This window comes from Anoplopoma fimbria, chromosome 2, assembly GCF_027596085.1.
Source record: "Anoplopoma fimbria isolate UVic2021 breed Golden Eagle Sablefish chromosome 2, Afim_UVic_2022, whole genome shotgun sequence".
Taxonomy (NCBI): domain Eukaryota; kingdom Metazoa; phylum Chordata; class Actinopteri; order Perciformes; family Anoplopomatidae; genus Anoplopoma; species Anoplopoma fimbria.
In genome coordinates this window covers 14,659,534-14,679,558 of record NC_072450.1, presented here as the reverse complement: position 1 = coordinate 14,679,558, position 20,025 = coordinate 14,659,534, and the positions used below count along the sequence as shown (strand labels likewise).

General features: G+C 40.6%; 1 protein-coding gene across 1 annotated transcript; it reads left to right on the top strand.

The window, feature by feature from the left end:
• Positions 1-565: 565 nt before the first annotated feature.
• On the top strand, positions 566-19,273 carry cenpf (centromere protein F). The gene is given in 39 exon segments (XM_054611649.1): positions 566-620; positions 1,135-1,306; positions 1,457-1,582; positions 1,786-1,856; positions 2,041-2,174; positions 2,426-2,517; positions 2,595-2,868; positions 3,069-3,271; positions 3,421-3,546; positions 3,662-3,790; positions 4,318-4,440; positions 4,595-4,730; positions 4,817-4,946; positions 5,073-5,352; positions 5,701-5,907; positions 6,166-6,374; positions 6,697-6,826; positions 7,254-7,532; positions 7,648-8,235; positions 8,438-8,611; positions 8,848-9,677; positions 9,808-10,022; positions 10,188-10,326; positions 10,435-10,558; positions 10,785-10,896; positions 11,189-11,442; positions 11,550-11,568; positions 11,571-11,657; positions 11,927-12,132; positions 12,367-12,585; positions 13,140-13,283; positions 13,371-13,560; positions 13,644-13,741; positions 13,915-13,956; positions 14,165-15,301; positions 15,834-15,963; positions 16,261-16,959; positions 17,407-17,528; positions 17,898-19,273. Coding segments are annotated over 38 exon segments (8,496 nt in total). The 5' UTR covers positions 566-620; positions 1,135-1,144; the 3' UTR covers positions 18,054-19,273.
• Positions 19,274-20,025: the final 752 nt, after the last annotated feature.

The window sequence follows — 20,025 nt, the reverse complement described above, 5'->3', positions numbered from 1 at the left end:
GCAGCATTGCACTTGCGTTGATAAATATACTTATTTTATTTAACCAGGAAGTCTCCTTTCTGGCCCCTGTGCTATAAATGGTCCTGAACCAACACTATTTTATGTGAGTTATCTGACTATTGTTTTTTATCCTCTATTGAGAGTGAGCACGAGGACTACACTCAATTAAGTCAATAGTCATCACAACCTCCTACCCCTATACCAATTAATTCAATTACAGAGCATCTATAAGACATATTTCCTGTAGCATCATCTTACCAGGCAGACAGACCATCACCAAATAGCAATTTATCTTAGCTGTGCAAATCTTGTATAACTTCTTGGGAGGATATTAAATGTTTTCCATTTACTTCCCAGCCTAACATTTGTCAACGAATAAGCTAGACAGACTGGGCGTTTCAGAGATGTCAATCTGTGGAGGATGAGTACTTACACAGTCCCAACGCATGGTGGGCTGGGAGACTAAAAACAAACCAACCAATCGTGTGCGTTGTATGGCTGACGTCATATGAAGTAGCCAATGGGCGTGGAGCTGAGTGAGTTGCGGTTTGCTCCTGTGGAGTTTGAATTTTCAACCAGAGACACAAACAGTTTGTGTGATCAGACGCGTCGCGCCCAAAGTAAGTGAACCCAGATATGTTGAACCTTAACTTGATGCGATTCCTTTGAGTCTTAACGCTAACACGTGTCATTTCAAAAAAATATTTAGTTGCTTCCAGTCCGTTTTTTTAAATGTTACGTTAGGTAAAACCTTGTTTAACGCAGCTAACGTTGACGTCGTCTGACGTCGAGTCCAACAGAAACGTGCTCCGCTAACGTAACGTCAACGTTCAGGCCTCTCTTCAAATGAACCTGTGATGTTTATCTGTCGTAAATGTTACTTCACTTACGTTAACTCAAATGCAACTAATGTGGTTACATTGACGTCACGTGGCTCACGTAGTTTATTGTGTTGTGATTTACTTCTGCATTGTCCCTGTCCATTGTTGTGCTGCTGTTAGGCTAAACACATGTGTTGTCATCATATAGTAATACTATTACCTACTGGTCATCATGTGATTGATGAGTTGTTCATTCAGTTTGCAGATTGGTATTGTCTCCTCCCATCAAATAAATAGGAATCTGTTTGGGCAGGTTATCAACCATGAGCTGGGCGGTGGAGGAGTGGAAGGATGGACTTCCAGGGAAAGCCCTGCAGAAGATCCAGGAGATGGAGGGCCAGCTGGACAAACTGAAGAAGGAGAGGAACCAGAAACAGTTTCAGCTGGACTCCTTAGAAGCCGCCCTGCAAAAACAGAAACAAAAGGTCAGTGTTTGATCAAATAAACTGCATTGAATCCCTTTGCATATTGTCTCGACAGAAGTTGAAATTCTAACAGAAAAATACAAACAATGGAATTATCTCTTTATTTTTTTATTATAGAAATCTGTTTCTTAATTATCCATCTTTCTCCAGGCGGACAGTGAACGTTCTGAGACCTCTGCTTTGAAAAGGGAGAACCAGGGTTTAGTAGAGTCCTGTGACTCTCTAGATAAATCCCGTCAAAAGGCTGTCCATGATCTTGGAGTCAAAGAGCAGCAGGTTAGTGACTGGTTTGAGAAAGAAAGATCTTCTGCAGTTTATTGCTCTTAAGTTTGAACATTATTAAATCAGTATTAGCAGACAGACATTTTCAGTTAATATTTATATTTTACAGATGTATTTAAAGCTAACATATAATACATTTTTAAGACTACATGTATACATTTTTTTTAACCATAACTCCATTCTTTTCTTAAACCTAGGTGAGCTATCTGGATGGTCAGCTTAACTCCTGTAGGAAGACCATAGAGCGACTGGAGCAGGAGCTCAAAAAGTGAGTTCAGTTTCTGTTATTAGATATTTTTTACATGAGTAGAGAGGGTGGATTTACAATGTAGCTCCTGGGACTTGTGGCTTTGTCAAGTACTGAGTGAGTCATGATCAATATGAATGGATATTATAAACCATTTGACCTGATGGAGAGCACTGCATTCTTCGTTGTCTTTCCATCTGCTCAGGTACAAAAATGAACTGGATCGTTCGCAGACTGCTGGCTCTTCCTTGTCATCCTCCTCCTCTGAGCTTCAGCCCTACACCACTCCACAGAAAAGTTTTACTACCCCAGCTTCTGTCCAAGCCTACAGACAGCAGGGTATTTCAGTTTGTTTTTAACCTGTTTCTCAAGTTTCTGCTGTATGTATTATGTTTGTTTTACTTGTTTGGTTACCAGAAATACTGTATGCTCACCTGCCAGGGTGGTATTAAGGCACATTTTAGTTATATTGCTGCTTCTCATCTACTTATCTTTTTTTGCATATAAGCAAAAATGACATATGTATCTGAGTAAATCTGGATGAGTTAGTCAGTTTGCCCTAACATGATGATTGTATTTGTGTTCCATAGATAACAGACTAGATGAGCTTCAGGAGAAATACAGCCAGGAGGTAGAAGAAAGAAAAAGGCTGGAGACTGAACTCAAAGTCATGCAGGTCAAGGCAAGTACATTACTTATGTTTACTATGTGGGTTTATTTCTTTTATTTGTTGACGCTAACTTAACTCTTTCCTTTTAGATGTTGAATCAGTCCTCAGTCACTGTAAGCCACAAGGACATTGCTGCCCGCCAAGCTGGATCTTCCATATTCCCATGGCAACTACAGGATCAGGCCCACAGTCGCCAGTCTCAGGATGCAATGGAAACGCCTCTGAAGAGGCGGGGAACATCCCTATGGGACGCCCATGAGGAGACGCCTATTAAAACCAGCCAGCGGATGAGCTCTGCCAGAGCAGTGCAGAGTCCCTGTGGATCCTCCCAGCAGATGGAGCAGCTGAAGACCATCAACCAAGGTGGACTGTTAATAATTAGTTTTTTGAATTGATACCTTTTATAAAGTGTTTCGGTATCTTTCGGTTTCCCGTGAAATATTAGGGAGGCTTTTATTATTTTGCACAGCTACTACCACTGGAATATGTATTTGGCTCCTTTTGAGTTAAATATCTTGATTATGTTCCACCACAGCACCTAAATGTTACTCTTTCTTCATCAGAGCTGCGTGGCCGTGTGTCAGAGCTGGAAAAGAATCTCTCCACTCAGGAGAAGGAAATTCGTAGCCAGGCCTCCAAGCTGCAGGAACTACAAACTCAGCTGAACCAGGCCCGCAAAGAGCTGACAGAACGGGACAGAGACCTGGCTAAGACCAGCCACGAGCTGAGTCAGGCCACGAACGAACATCAGCAGGTTGTGGCCAAGGTAGGCGACCATGATCAGTACATAAAGACTTTATTAATATGTGATACGTATTTTTTTCTATTTCTGCTTTATAACATAGTTATACAAGGCAAGATGGGTAAAACACGAGACAATCTGTAAATGACAACTATTCTGCTTATTGCTCTTAGTGTTCATCAGTTGAGCAGAAGATGAAACAAGTCTCGGAGGAGATGAGCTGTCAGAGGCACAACGCTGAGAGCTGCAAACGAGCCCTGGAGCAGAAACTCAAGGACCAAGAGAGAGATAGTCAAAAGGTGCAATAACTTGGAGATAAATATTATAAGACCTTAATAGTTTTAGGTTTATGGTGAAAATGCTTTTTAATATTTTAGTAAGTTTGTTTCTGACTCTCTGTTATATTTAATGTAGGAGCTAGCCCAGCTGCAGACTTCTCACCAGGCTTTGGAACAGCAGCTGAACCAGACCAGAACCAAGATGTCCCAAGAGATTCAACAGTCCAAAAAAGACCACAACGTACTGCAGGCTGACATGGAGAAGGTAACTTTGTCGCTCTTTTGTCACTCTTCTGCTCCTCAATCTACTCTGATCACTTGTTCTTCAGGCAGCCATCCACTTGAATAACCTGGAAGTCACTGAGCCTTCTCTGAGGGTAGCCCATAAGCTTCTACTTATTTCTTTCTCATTATGTTGTGTAGCTAATATTATTGTCTACCTCACTGATATTGTTACTGTCAGCATAGTCTACGCAGACCAAAACTACATTTAATGATAGCTGTGAGAAGTGTGCAATTCAGTTCAAGATTTGGTGGAATCATGTACTTATGCAAACATTCCACCCGCCGGCAATGCTGTAAACGCTTACCGTTATCTTGCAGCTCACATTTGCTGATACATGATGGAATGTTGGCATTAAGTAGTAACTCCAGCTTTTGCATCAACTTCTTTCTGTTGAAGGATTTAGGGCACTTGACATTTGTGTCAAATTTCTCACTTTCTGCTCTTGGATTTACTTCTCTCTTCTCGTCTTAACTTTTTCTCTCCTCTTGTTTTTTTTTTTCTTCCAGATGTGCTTCCAGAAGAGTCATATTGAAAAGGAGGTAGAGGACCAGAAACAGAAACTGCTGAGGTCAGAGCAGAGCCTCCAGGCAAGCCAGAACAAAGAGCAGGACCTCCGCAAGAAAATGGAGGTGTGTTGCTTTTCCTTTCACTATACTGGATGCTGCATTTTTGGCCTTGATGCTGAGGTTTCCACTCCAATATTAAAGAAAAAGACCCGTCCCCCCCAAACGGTGAGCATCTTTTGCTGCCACTCATGTTCTCTGCATTTTTTCTTCCCTCCAGGAGCTGCAGAAAGAGAAGAACAGTTTGTCTGTCCAGCTGGACCAGAGTAGCAGGCGTCTGATTCAGCTGGAGGACGAGAAGAAGAGCGCAGACCAGAGCTTCAAACGCACCCAGGGATTACTGGATGACATTAAAGGTAAATGTGTTGTAGGACTGGCAATGACAGCAGATATTTTGGAGAATTATATCAGTTTTTAACTTTTATGTCTATATGTACTTCAGCCAAATCAGAAGGACAGGCTCAGGAGCTGAAGAAACTTCAGACTAAACTGGAGCAGCAGACTCAGTCTTCGTCCCGGGAGCTGGAAAACTTGAAGAAGACACTTTCTGATGCAGAGGCCAAAAATGACAGGTAAGCATAGTTTCACTGTAGAAAAGAAGAAAGTTCAGTCACGCTTGGAGTAAAAGTAAAAAGCGTTATATACTATGATATTTAACATGCTCTTCAATTATTGTCAATTTATTCATCACACTGTAGATATCAGAGTGAACTTCAGAAACAGAAGCAAGAGACAGAAAACCTGGCCAACAGGTTGACGGTGAAAGAGAACGAGAGTCAGGAGCTGAAATCCAATCTCACTGCGAGTCAAAATGAGAGTAAGGAACTGAAACAAGAACACCAAGCTCTGCTGGAGTGGAAGAAAGAAAAGGAGACTTTGATTAATGAGACTGAGGCTGTGCAAAAAGACCTCACTGACAAAATTGGCAACTTGGAGAACAGCATCATCTCGCTGAATGAGGCTAATGATAACGTTAAGGTAAGGCGCTGTGGCTCCCAATATATTCACTTAAAGTATGGATTAGGTATAATTGATACACTTGCATACTGAACACTTGTTCTGTCATATTTAGCACAAAGACATGCATATTGAAAGAACCTGTTTGTGTAATACCCCAAAACCTGTTTTTAGATTTTAGGTTTGCTCTGAATTCACAAATTATTTATTTAATAATAACAAAGTTAGAAAGCACAAGTAGCACAGTGTATTAAGTCTATTCAATGTGAAAATCTTCAACCTGTGTTGCCAAGTGCAGTTTAGGATGGGTTTTATTTTTAGTTATGTCATTAATTCTGTGTTCTGATTCATTTCTACTTGTTATTGTAGAAGCAGCTCATGAGTGTAGAGGGAGACAAGGCCAGCATGTCTGCTCACATTGATTCTTTGAAGGGAGAACTCCTCAACAAGAGCACAGAGTTGGAGGAGAGGGAGCATCAGTACAACGTGCTCCAGTCTGAATTCTCTGAGGCCAGAGAGAAACACACCAAAGACCTGGAGAATGTCGCTGTGCAGGTGGCTCAGCTTGAAGCACAGGTGATTTATTTGATTATTTTTTGTACATCTTTAAATGTTGATTTTTATTATTGAAAACATGGCATCCCTCCCTAATTTGTGATGGAATTAGATGATAAGCAAATTTTCTGCATTACTGAATTACAATGTCCTTTTTTAATTGAGATTTTAGTCTTGTTACAGCACCAATAACATTTTAAATGATGAGTTGACCTAAAGCAATACAATGAATACCCATTGATTTAACTTTGACTGGTGCTTATTCTTTAATCTGAATAGGTCAAAGGTCTGGAGTTGCAGCTCCAAAAGGTAATTAGTCGAGCAGAGCAGGCTGAGAGGACCAACGTAGAGCTGCAGGACGAGCACCAGGCAGCCTGCGACCTGGCTCGCTCCAAAGACCAGCTCATCGAGTTGGGCCAAGTGGAGATCAGCCAGTTAAGGGAGAGCCTCACTCAAGCCACTGCACAGCAAGAGGAGCAAACTACCAGGTGGGAGTTTGATTTGTTGTTTAGTTAATATTTTTGAAAAAACTATTTTTCCTGTATAACAGCCCTGCGATAAAGCCTACCTTTATAAACTTGATTAACGTTTAGAATTTGTTGGGAGTGCGTCATTTTGCAACATGAGATTGCAGGGTTTAAGAGCGTAATTGATAATGGCCAACACAATAAAATACTCAGGGATGCTTTAGTGTCTTATTCTATAAGTATGATATGAGCACTGTGTCCCTATTGTTTCCTTTGGGGAAACAATAACTGTAGCTTGCTTTTAACATTCAATTCTCTCTCTTTGTTTTCTGAACTCCACCAGGTTGGCAGAGGAGAAAGGTGCTCTGCTGAAGCAGTGTGAGGAGAGTGTTTCAGCAAAGGTTGAAGAGAATGAGCAGCTCAAGTTTCAGTTGGAGGAGACAAAGCAAGAGCTGCTGCTCACTAAAAACCAGGTCAGTTATACTGTGCTGCAACAGCAACCATTATAAACAGATTACCATTTATTTATTATTTTAACATGTAGCAGTCTTTTGTTTACACATTCAGTTGTTTCGTTTAGAGTTGATTCAACTAAATGGACATTTTTTGGCTGATTTAAGTGTTGTTGTAACAGATTGCAATATATTGTAAGATACAAAATAATCTTATAACCAATGAGTAAATTATGATCAGAGTATCTTTGCTGTCATAAATGTCATATTTACAAATGTTATATCTGGCTCTAGAATCATTTTACGAATGAGTGGTTTGAATTCCAGTAGTAGATTCAATCTATTCTGCCTATTTAGTAATCTTATGCCCCGTGCTTTTACATTAATTTGGGTGTTATTCCTTACTTTAGTCTGAACCGGTAAAAGCTATAGTTCTCTTTCTTTTCAGGTCAGTTCAACGGATCAGTTCCTGAAGGTCCAGGAGCAACTGGGAGCTGAGCTGCAGAAAGAAATAAAGACGCTTTCCGACAATGCAGAGGAACACAAAAAGATGCATGAGAAGAAATCAGAAGAGCTAAAACAGTTAGAGGATGAGCTCAGCGATCTGCAGAGCCAAACAGAAGAGCAGGAGAAGCAGTTCAGAGAGGCTGAAGCTCAGATTTCGTCTCTGGAGAAACAAAAGGCTGAGCTGGAAAACGCAGTTCAAGAGACGAAGAAAGAGGCTGAGGTAAAATATTGTACTAATACAAAAGTATGTTTCGTTGGTTCTGCATATCTAATACTGGATTTACCATGCTCTGTACATGTTACAAATAATAATCTTAACTCTTTTTCTCACGAAGAACCTCCAGAAAGCTCATACTGAGAAAATCAACAACCTTCTGGAGCAGATATCTTCCTTGGAAGAGGAGGTAACCGCAGGCAAAGATGCAGCAGAGAAGCTTCCAGTCTTGAAGAATGAATTGGCCGTGGTCAACCAGTCCCATGCTGACCTTAAGAAGAGTCTAGAAGCTCTTGAGATGAATCACTCCTCCACTATTGAAATCAAGTGTAATTTGGAGAACACTCTCAGTGAGAAAATCAATTTGATCTTAACATTGGAGAATGACGTCAAAGAGCTCACAGAGAAGAAAAGCAAAGACTCAGAGAGTCATGCTTTGGATGTAGAAAATTTCCTCAACAAAGAGAAGATCCTCAAAGAGAAGCTTGAAGCCGCCAAAAAATCAGTGGCCGCTGCTAAAACGGAATCAAGTTCTCGACGAGAGGAGATCAAGTCCATGAAGACGACTCTGTCGGCTGCGTCACACGGCTTAGAAGAGAGAGACAACACGATAAAGAGTCTGAAGGAGAAGCTGAACAAAGCAGAGGCAGAGCAGGGCAAAACAGCAGATCTCCTGAAGGAAAAGATGGTTGCCATGAACAAAATCAAGGTTGGTTACTGAATGATTCTTGGTTATGTTTTTGGCCTTACATGTTGACAATCTTATTACATATAGAGGGAAGGGTACAACATTGTTAGTCTTTCCTGGAGTATTGTACTAAATGGGTAAGTCAGAAGAGGTTATCTTAAAATGAAGTTTGATGAGTCATATTTGGATCTTTTGCTTTATTTGTGTCATTCTTCACATTCAGGTTCAGCTGGAGATGCTGCAAATGGACCTTGAGGACAACGAGACAGTCATGAACTCTTTTGAGAGTCAGGTGGAGGAGCTGAAGGGAACCATAGAGTCACTGGATGCTCAGCTAGCTCACAACCAAACTCAGATGTCTGACATGGAGGCCAGGCTGGAGGACAGCAAAGCCCAGGTAGAGCCACTTTGTTCTATCATTTGTGCCACAGAGGCTAGATTTAGTGTTGAGATTACTTTTCATCATTCTTTGGAGCTCAATATTTAAAGTTATTCCATGTGTCTCATAACTGCCTGATTGTATTTACTTATCTTTACTTCAGACTGCAAATGTCATCATCTTTACCGGCTCCTATTTCTCTGTAGGGAAGAAATGTCCCTGATTGGATTTTATCTTAACTCTAACCTTTTCAGGTCTCTGTCTTGGAAACCCGGTTGGATGAGGTCCAATCTCAGAACTCAGTGCTGGAGACACAGTATGTCACAGCTAAGGAGGAGCTGATGGAGAGGAGCTGTGAATTAACTCGTCTGGAAGAGGACACTCTCAGACAAAAACAGCTGGAGGAGAATGTTGCGACTTTAGAGTCTAAACTCAGCCGGACCACAGAGGAAAATATCAAGTTAGAGGCAACTCTCAGGCAGGCAATTGAGGACAAAGACAACAATCTTAACCAGTTACAACAGGAGAAAAACAACCTTGAGACTACTTTGAAACAGATAATAGATGAAAAAGAGCTAGTAGAAACTGAAGTGATTCAATTGAATGCAGAGAAGAAACAGCTGGAAGCCAGTTTAGACAAGCTGTCTGAGGAGAAAAAACAACTGCAGACCAACATTCAGCAGTTAACTGAGGAGAAGCAGAAGATTGATCAAATTACTGTAGAGAAACAGGAAGCTGAATCGACCCTTAGACAAGTTATTGAGAAGAAAGCCCAACTAGATATTACCCTCAATCTCATAAACGAGGAAAAACTTCATCTCGAGGCTAAACTAACTGAGCTAATCTCAGAGAAATATAACTCTGTCGCTAACTTGAATCAAGTAGTTGAGGAAAAGCTTCAGCTGGAGGCTAACTATAATGAGTTGACTGAAGAGAACATCAAACTACTATCTAGTGTGAATCAAGTAACTGAAGAGAAGCTGCAGTTACAAGACAGAATAGAAAGGCATGAAGAAGAGGTGGCTTCACTTAAAGAGCGGCTCCAGACGAGGGACAAGAGGACTGAGGAGGAGAACAGAGACAGGTACAGACCGTACATATTTAGTTTTATTTGTCACTATAGTTAAATTCTTAAGTTTCTTTATTTTTTGTATTTTTACTTGTAATATTAGCTGGGATTATAATGGTATCACTTTCATGTTGACGTTTGACAGGGTTCAACAGTTTGAGGCGGAGCAGGCAGAACTGCATCAGAAGCTGGCGAGCTTACAGAAGGAGCTGACTGTGTTCAAGCAGCAGTACGACTCCCTGCTGGAGCAGGTGGGCCAACAGCACAGACTCATTCAGCAGCTCTCAGAATCACAGGGGACCCAGAAGAACCCAGGAGAAAAGATTAGCCACATGGAGACCGAGGAGACGGATATTGGTGGTGAGTGTAAACCAAAACTAGATTACAGGTTTTTATTGGGGTTTTTTCTTAATTAGATTTTCCTTTTTTTTTTAAACATCTTCCTTAACCATAAATTTGAATTTATTGATGAAATTGATTTATCGGCCAGCTCTACAATACATGTATTTAAATTGATTTCCCCAGCAGAAGCAGGAGGACAGACTGATGCAGAGCCAACACTTGATAGAAGCATCAATGCTGAGTCTCTCCCAGTAAAAGAACAGCTTAGCCCAATGGTAGCTGAACTGGATGAACTTTCCCACCAGTCTGATGAGGCTTTCAGGTACAATGAGTATTTATAATAAGCATAAATGCACAATAATGTGCTTTTGTATGTTGTATGTGTTTTTATTGTGTGATAAATAAATGAAATCTCCCTCAACCCTGGCAGTGAGACAGAGCTGGTAATGAAGGAGGACATCATTGAACAACATGAGGTCCAACAGCTGGACGAGGAAAGAGAGGCACGTGTGTCTGGTTCTAAGGATAACGAGGAACAGCAACCCTTAGATCAGGTAGAAAATGATAACTGTGTAATTGTACTTCAGTCATGATGCTTTCATGGGTTTAAATTTGGGATACTTCATTTATTGATTTATCATTTATGTAATCAGGGAACTTGCCAACTCCTAGTAATATTTCTCTATTTGTAAGTCATGTTTTGCATTAAGATGCAATTTGTTCCTGGTAAATTTGAGTTTTGATGAAGACAAAGTTTGAATTTTGTTTTCTTTCTTGCAGCTTCCTGAAGACAGCAGTAGTCCTGGAGATGTTCTTGAAAGTAATCCTGAAATATGCGATATTTCTCTAGCATCTACCTCTTTTATTGAAACTACACAGTTAGAATCCTCTGGTGAGTAATTCAATGGTGTTAATAACTGCAGTTTCAATAATTGAGCGTTTTCTTGTTTCATTTAATTTGCTTTACACTGACCTGCCACCATGGACTCATGATTTCAACATTTCTTCTGCAAAAAATACTTAAATCAGAAAGGGAATCCAAAAGTTTTTGAAACGTAAACACGATATAAGCATCGCACCCTATTTTAAACTTTAGCGACTTAGAATTGACTCTACACTAGGAAATATTGTTTTAAATCAGACCAAATATGTTTCAATAACTTGTCATTCAATCTGTCTGTCAGCAGCAGAGTCATCCAAGGTACAAGATGACCTCAACCACTTCACGGAAATGATCCCAAAACAAGAACTCCAGACCCTACGCTCAGAGTGTGAGATGCTGAGGTCCGACCTCGCACTGAGAATGGAGTTGACTTCTGAAGTGGAAGTCCAAGTTCAAAACTTAGAAATGAAAGTTCATGCAGCAGAGGAGCAAGCACAATGTGCAGCACAGAAGCTGAAGATCGCTTTGGAGGAGAAGAAAGACGTTGCTGACCAGGTAGGGAGGAGAAATTGCAGAATGCCAAACACTGCTTGAATAATACATTAAATGTTCACACTGCCACTTATGTTCAACTGATATTAATACTCCTACCTCAATTTTAGATGGCTCAACTGTCAGAAGAGAGGAGACATTAAGTCTGCAGCTTCAAACGTCTAAATTCCAGCTGGCTGATGTTTTGGAGATGCTTGAAGGACTGGAAATGGCGAAAGGTAAATATTGCCCCATTTTACTGCATATGAGGGATTAAGTTCAACATGCATGATGATGAACTTATTTTGAACCTCAGCCTTATACAAGGTGCTAAATGCCTAGTACGTGTCTGATAATGCCTTCAAATAAAATATAAGCATAGTTTTAGTTCATATTTTAACAGCAGCTTAAATGCCCCGGCACAGCATGATTTCTGAAGGATTGTGTCGGCTTTAAGGTCTGTACTATGTTATTGCATCTATTAGAGATATTTTCCTTGATTCTGTAGGTGGATGGGACGAGAAATTCCTTCAGCAGGAGAGTGAGCTGAAGAGGGTTCGCTCTGAGAAAGCCAACCTGGAGCAGCACATCCTGGGCATGGAGTCTGAGCTGGACACCTTTCAGGGAGAGAAGAGAAAACTTGGGGATGAGATTGAGACCCAGAGGAAGACTTGTTCCAGCATGGAGCAGCAGATAGAAACACTTACGACAGAGGTGAGGACTTATCAAGAGCTTGTGAGCTAAAACATCGAAATACTGGATATGTAAGAGCTGAATTAATGTGCATGTATCAGGGATTTATCGATTAAAGCAATATGTAAGCTCAAGCATTTGTTTTTCCTTGTCCAAAAACGGGACAACAGCAAGACATTATGGAACATGGTGTGTTTTTAGGCTTACTGATCAATCAGTGTGCCATATCTGTTCTCAATCTTTAATTTTCTCCAGACAACCCAGCTGAGGTCTGAGCTTGTGTCCTGCACCGAGGAGAGAGATGACCTGAACCAGTCTTTAAGCCAGTGGAGAGAGAAAGTTCACAGTCTGGAGAAGACTAACTGTGACACCAGAAACCTGATTTCCATCCTGGAGGATGACATCAGAGCAGGGAGGAAGGAGTATGAAGCCCTGCAAAGCAGCATGGAGAAACTGAAGACTGAGAGGCGACAGGTATGTACATGTGACATTCAAGAGTCTGGGACTTGTGCAAAGTTCCTGTAGCCCAACTACTGTAATACAGGCTGAAAGAGGCTTTTGATTAGAGTTGGCTTACATTGATAGCATAAAGAACCGCTATCAATGTGCACAAGTCCATAAAGTTATTAGGTTTGCTTCTTTGGGCCAGTCAAGGAGGCACAGAGTCCTTCTCTTTTGGCTTTTTATGTTTTCAATTCAGAACACGGCAACATGGATGGATAGAAGCAGAAATGCTTCTTTGATTCTATTGGCTAAATTGATGATGAAAACTCAAACTTATTAATTAATCCAAGTTTAAAATAAAAGTTCAGATTCTGACCTTTTCTGCACATTCTTATCTGTATCCTAATCATAATTGTGGATCTAAAGATATGTGAATAGCAAAAATGAACAATTGATTAATTTAATGATGTTTCTGATGGGATCCAAAGAAGATCCTGTCATGTGGTCAGATATGTTGACATTGCAATTTAGAGGATAAGAGAGTTAATTCCCTTTTCTCCCACTTTGGTTCTCATCTTCTAAAGCTGCTGGAGCAGATTAAAGCGCTGGAACAGGCAATATTCCAACAGAGTGGAGAAAGACAGGATCTTATCAGCCAGCTGGACAAGATCACAGTAGACCACACCTCTGCCGATCAAAACACTGAGTCCATGGTGGGCAAGATACAGGTGAGGGGTTATAACTTATTGTGGTTGTGTTTCCTCAGAGAAACCGTTTAACTCTTTAGTTTCTAATCCTCCTCGTTTCTCCTCAAGGCTTTAGAGGGAGAAGTTTGCCGTCTCTCACAGTCTCTGGAGTCCTCTCTACTTGAAAAAGGAGAGATTGCCTCTCGTCTGAACTCAACACAAGACGAAGTCCGGCAGATGAGGACTGGTATTGAAAAGCTCCAGGTCCGCATTGAGTCGGACGAGAGGAAGAAAAAGAAGATGGGAGAGCTCCTCAAAGGTTGGCTCTTTACATCCTCTGAAATGACATACCCTATTGAGTTTTGTGAGTTGTTTTCTAATTGTGACTCTTTACTTTTCTAGCTGCCAATAGGAAGTCTGACTCACTGCAAGATCGCATTGATACTCTGGAGCGAGAGAAGGAAGACGACGAGCAAAGTCTAGAGGACGCTGTGTTACAGGTATTCTGTTGTAAACATGTTTATGTCTGAGAGAAATAACCACTTTATCTGTCTTACATTGTAATTGCTCATTTTCACCATTGCCTTGTTAAATTCACATTTAGGGTGTTCAAAAAAAGGTCAGTATTTTCTCAGTTTGTATTTAATACAAGTGTTTTATGCTCTTAACACAGGCCGAAACAGCCAAAGCTGAGTTGGAGGAGGAAAGGAGAAAGGTACATTCATATTTATCTATGTGATGTTTTTTCTTTTTGCGCTTATAGTAAAAGTGACAGTTGTTGTAAACCACACAATATATTAATCAGATTTCTCCCCCTTTCTCTCATTCTACTCTTTTCCTTTCTACACTTATCATCTGCCTTGTCTCGAATCACAAACTCTGCTGCTGTTTTTCTATTATCGTCACTACCTTCTGACCCTCAGGTTGAGGAGGAGAAGAGAGAGCTCAGCGAGAAACTATCAGCGCTCTCTGCCAAGCTGGAAAACCTCAGATCTGAGAAAGAACAAATGGAGAGAGAGCTGGAAACCAAAAACAGAGAGATAGAAGAACTGAAGGCCGCTAAAGAGGAGCTGGAGAGGGGGTTGGAGAGGGCCGAGGTGGATCGAAGAGAGGAAGAGGAGAGACAGAAACACAGGGAAGAAGAGCTGAAGAAAGGAATGAGAGAGGAAGCAGAAAGGCTAACGAGTCAAATGGAAGACATCCAGGCACAGCTGTTGGCCTCTCAGCAGAGAGAGATCTCCCATGAACAAAAGAGTGCAGAAACAGAAGGGGAGAAAGAGAAAATGCAGTCTCTGTGGGAAAAGATGGAGAAAGAAAAAAATTCTCTGCAGTCTTGTCTGGAGGAGTGCGAGACAGAAGTAGAGAGGCTCCGCTCTCAAGGAGATGAGTGGGAGAAAGAGAGAAACAACCTGAGGACCAGTATTGTGGCTTTGGAAGAAGAAATTAAGGAGCTTGAAACACTCATAAAAGCTAAAGAGGCAGAGAGAGAAATGCTGGAGAAGGAGGCAGAGCAGAGACTCGCCTCAGTAAAATCCATCTCGTCTATCATGGATGAAAAAGAACAGATAGAAAGAGAAAATGGACGGCTGGCAGAGGAGAATGAGAAACTGCACTCAACCCTGAATTCAGTGGAACAAGAGAGAGATAATCTGCAATGCACTCTCGCATCTGTTGAGGAAGAGAAAGAAAGACTGGAGCAAGAGAGGGGGATGTTAGCTGATGAGAGGGAGAAGCTTCAGTCTAGTCTCTCCTTGATAGAAAAGGAGAAATGTAGCATGCAACAAACTCTTTCTTCATTAAATGAAGAGAAGAACAGAATAGAGGAGCAGAAACAGATGTTAGAGGCTGAAAAACAGGAATTGCAGTCTTGCCTTTCGTTGAGTGAGGTTGAGAATAATAACCTATCTTCAGCTCTTTCTTCACTGGAACAAGAGAAGCAACGAGCAGAAGAAGAGAAAGAGAAACTTAAAGAAGCACAAGAGACTCTTCAGACTACAGTTGCCTCTATAGAGAAGGAGTTGGAAGCATCCAAAGTGTCTGCTGCACAGCTGACTGAGCAGGTACAGAGACACATTAAGATCTGTTAAGATATAAAATGTCCACACATGCACTCTGAAATAATCCATTTTAACCCACTAGCTTTAAATAATAATCATCTGCTAACTTTTACTTGTTTGTGTCATCTTGGTCCCATAACAAAAAGTTCCAATAATTGAATTTGCCACAAGCAGTCACCTCAGTACATGCACTGTTCAACACAACAGATTCAGAATGATAGTGCAGCAGTTTCCACAAGCTGTTATTCAGTAATTCTTATAAACAACCGCAGATTTTTCTTTGGATGAGATGTATGAGTTTTTACATTTATAGTCGATAGTGGGCAATATAATCCAAACTACACTGACATCTTTTTAAGCAGGAGTTATGTGTTCTACTTGACTATCCAAATAACCAACACTCTGCATGTATCACAAAAAATTGTGAATTTTAAAATGACCCTACATACAAGACAGATGTACTGTAAGTGATATTGATATCTTGTTTTATCTTATTCATGACTAAATCTTGACACTTTCTGTCCTCCCACTTAAGGTGTCAAAGCTAACTTCTCAGGTCGCTCGTCTGTCTAAAGAGAGGGACTCTGCCCTGAGCAAGATGGGTCTTTGGATGAAGACCTGCAAACAGCTGGAGCAGGAGAAGCAAGAGATGTTAAACAGCTCAGGTGTGGAAACACATTTAAGTGTTATGGTATTATTAAAAAAAAAAAAAAAAAAAAAATGTTGTTGCAATTGAAGTAATCAGGACCAACTACAATTCTCAATCTGGTTACAGACATCCGATTTGTTTTTAAATTAATCCAAATTTTATTTATTTATAAAACCTATTCCAGAAAAAGGCTAATATAATGAAATGCATAGACGATCACATGAAACAAGAAGGCTATGATAGCAGTTTCAGACATGCCGTAGTCCATGTATCAGTTTAGTAATTCTATTAATGTAATTTTTTTTTGTTACAGGTGACAGAAAGAGCAGCGAGGAGGAGCAGACTGAGGGGAACCAGCTGAAGATGGAGGAAGAGAAAAGAAAGAAGGAAGTGGAAGACCTGAACACTGCCCTGCAGCAGAAGAGGGTGGAGGAAGAAGAAAAAACTAAGGAGGTGGAAGAACTTGAGGCTGCCCTCGGTGGAACGAAGAAGGAGCTGGAAGAGAGGAACTCAGAGGTGGGGACGATGAAGAGTGAGTTAGATGAACTGAATAAACTCCTGGAGGAGAAAAGCAGGGAGGCGGATGAGAGCATCGATAAATACTGCAGCCTGATGGTTAAGGTCCACAAACTGGAAGAGACTAATGATGCACTGACAACCCGGCTGGAGCAGCTCACTGCTAGCCACCGCGCTAACGAAGCTAAAGTCCCCTCTAGCAGCACTGACGATACTCCCCGCCGGCGTTCAGGAAGGAAGTCTTCCTCCAAACACCAGGAAGTAATGGATCACAACACAGAGAACATTGCTCCTTCAACACCTCAGAACTCTCCTCAGGGTTCATCTCCAGTGAAGCGCAGTCACCGTGACATCAGTAATAAAGACAGTGCCCAGGAGGCCCTTCTCAACCTGACAAAGAAGATCAAAGCCAACTCAGTGACTACACCCAAACCAAAAACTGAACAGGAAGACGACGAATTCAAACCAGAGGGACTTCCTGAGCTGGTGCAGAGAGGTACATTTTGTCGCCTCAACTGTAGTTCACCAACATCAAGAAAAAAAGCCACTTGTAGTTTGTTTTCTGTGTTTTCTATGCCAGTGTATTGTAGTGTGAGTGATAGTTTTAGCAGATTGGTCTCTCATGCCAGTGGGATGTAGTGTGATTAGCTACTAACATGGAGGAAGAGCATAGTGTTAACAGGGAATAAGCACAAGTTACATGCTCTGCCCTAATTTGTATCGGTTTAAATACTCTTTGACTGTAGACCCTCCAGCTTTTTGTTCTGAGGTTTCTGCTGATCCTTAAGAACACACACTGAAGACATGCTTAAGTGTGTGTGTAAAATAAACCGTATAGTCAACGAAAATGATGACTGGGTGAAATAGTAGCGGGCAGAACAAAGCACATTTTCAGTTCCACTCTCCGCACAGAAAAGTGAAGTCATTATTTGTACTCTGACAGGTTTTGCTGACATTCCTATGGGTGAGGCCAGTCCTTTCATCATGAGGAGAACCACAGTGAAGCGCTGCAGTCCTCGACTGGCTGCCAGACAGTCTGCTCCCACATCTGCATCTGACGGCAAGGTGAGCAGCAGCAACCATCTCTCGCTACCAAACACATGACCAACTGTGCCAGCATCACAAAATGAACACACTCGCTTGTCATATGCATTGCATTCGTGACAAGAGCTTTAAAACAGTGAATCATGTCCATTCATTTTAAAATGTAGTCATTACTATAAGGACCACAGTATAAAACAGAGTATTGTCAAGTTAAACTTAATTTGTATTGCGCATTAAAAAGCAACCAGAGTTGACCAAACTAAATTGTAAAAACAGAGTCTGACTCCACAGGCAATGCACTAGTGTGTTGAATTCCCCAAATCTTTGTTGTATTTCTCTCTTTTACTCTGTTAATCTTGTCTTCTGTCTCGTCTTGCTCTTCATCCACAGACTTTGGGGTCCATACTCCTCCAGAGTCCTTCTGCGGAGAGCTCCAACAGGAAGTGTGTCTCCCCTAATGGCGAGGAGAAACTTGCGAATCGTTCACTGAGTTCACACAAGACACCGGAGCAGAGACAACAAGAAGACAACTGTCATGTCCAGTAGATGGATGTACATACAAACAGAAACACACACATAAAGTCTTGCATTGATTTTCTTTTTTAAATATACACATGCACACTCATAGATACACAAAATATTAATACTTTATTTTAGGATGCAATCATTTTATAAGTAAACACTTCAGACGCACCTTTTCTTTCTTTGTGGGGTAGTGGGGAGGCTGCGTGTGTGTGTGTGTGTCTGTGTGTGTATCGCTTGGTTTTTTGTTTCCTGTTAGATCATTTTCTTCCAGGACTGCAAAAGACACGACTACAATCTCATGTTCTGGTGGTATCTTAAAGTCATGAGAAAAACAATAAATCACTAACCAAAGTAAGATGTTGAGACAGATTAAAGATAAGTGGATAACTCTCTCCAAGAGCCGATATTCTTCAAAGCACTATTTTTCATTATGCTATGTTTTTAGGCTTTTTTTTATTTTGGTGTTTTAATGTTTTAGACTGAATGAAACCCTGATTGTTTTGTGATGGCTCAGAAGGTAAACAAGCTACGTTTGTTTGTTCCTCTCTCTTCATGACTTTTTACCACTGACTTACTGGTCGTACTTTGTTTTCCTTTGTATAGTTCTTGTCTGTGAGAGTGAGAGATGTCTTGAACTTTGTACATTGTAGATGATATAGAACAGCTATGCTTCCTCCATCTATCAATCCTGTTACATATCAACTGATGGCTTATGGCAGCTAAGATTTTATAGATTTTGATATTTTCTAAATATTTTTATAGTTGAAGTCAAGAAAAGTTTTCTTTGAACTTTTTTCTTTCTTACTAATCTTTGCAGTAAATATTGAATGCAGATTTGAATTTAGTGTCTGTTTTATGTAGCTGTAGTTAAATGTTACTGACCATTGTAAATAGTTAATTTCCCTTTTTATACTAAACCTTAACTGCTTCATAGCTTGTGTGGTCTCTTTGTTGCACACACACAGGAGTCTTGTCTTTGCTGCTATTAAATGGTAACTTTGGAAAAGATATAGGAAATTAAAGGAAGTGTGGTAGAGTAGGCACACACTAGTATGTATGTAGCTGCAATACAAGTACACTAAAAACTCTGCCACCACAAGGTGGAGAACCTGAGCCATACGGAGAAAAGATGTTTGACATGCGTGTACTGCAGAGGGATGACTGAGTGTGACTGTCAGTGAATATTACACCTTAGGATGGTAGTGAAGGACAATTTAATGACGAATGAGACAATTGTTTATGGTTCCTCAGGACGGACACTAGAAACGAGTACAAAAAAGCGTAAAATGAGTTAAAAGTCAGAAGCATAAATGTTATTGAAACTGTTGTGCAATACTGAAAGCTATGTTGCACTGATAAATGTATCATAATTTATCGGATTTTCATTTTGAACTTTAGAGTCAACATATAATCTTTCAGTCCACCTTTACTCACTTCATGCCCTGCAGGACATTGGGACACAATGATCTTCTTCCAGTTCACTTTAACATCTCGTTAACCTAATATGTTGGTGAGGAAGATTCCCCAGCGGCCTCTCGGCCTTTTTAATAACGCAGATCCTGATGCAAAATTGATAGAATTTACTCACAAAGTACCGAAGAAGGTGTATCGTGTAATATAACAAAAGATTATTGGGAAGCAAACTAATTGCCTCATGATGGAGTGAAGTAATCATATAGTGATTCTGTTTGTTTGTCTGGGGTATTAAAGTGATCAGGCTTGTCTCAGGACAACTACTCTACTTAGATTAAGTCCCGGCATACACTATTATAGATATTTTTTATTTTTAAAATATAATATATTTATTCTTAACAGAAAAACATCAACACGTATCTGAAATCAGTACTTAATATAATCTTTTCATAACTTCCATTTCTAGTACACTGATGTGTTTGCTCACTGCACAGAACGATGTAACATCTCTACATTTCTAATTCAGGATAACATTTTAAAGATCGAGTTTCTACGGCACAAAAAGCTATGTACGCTCTTC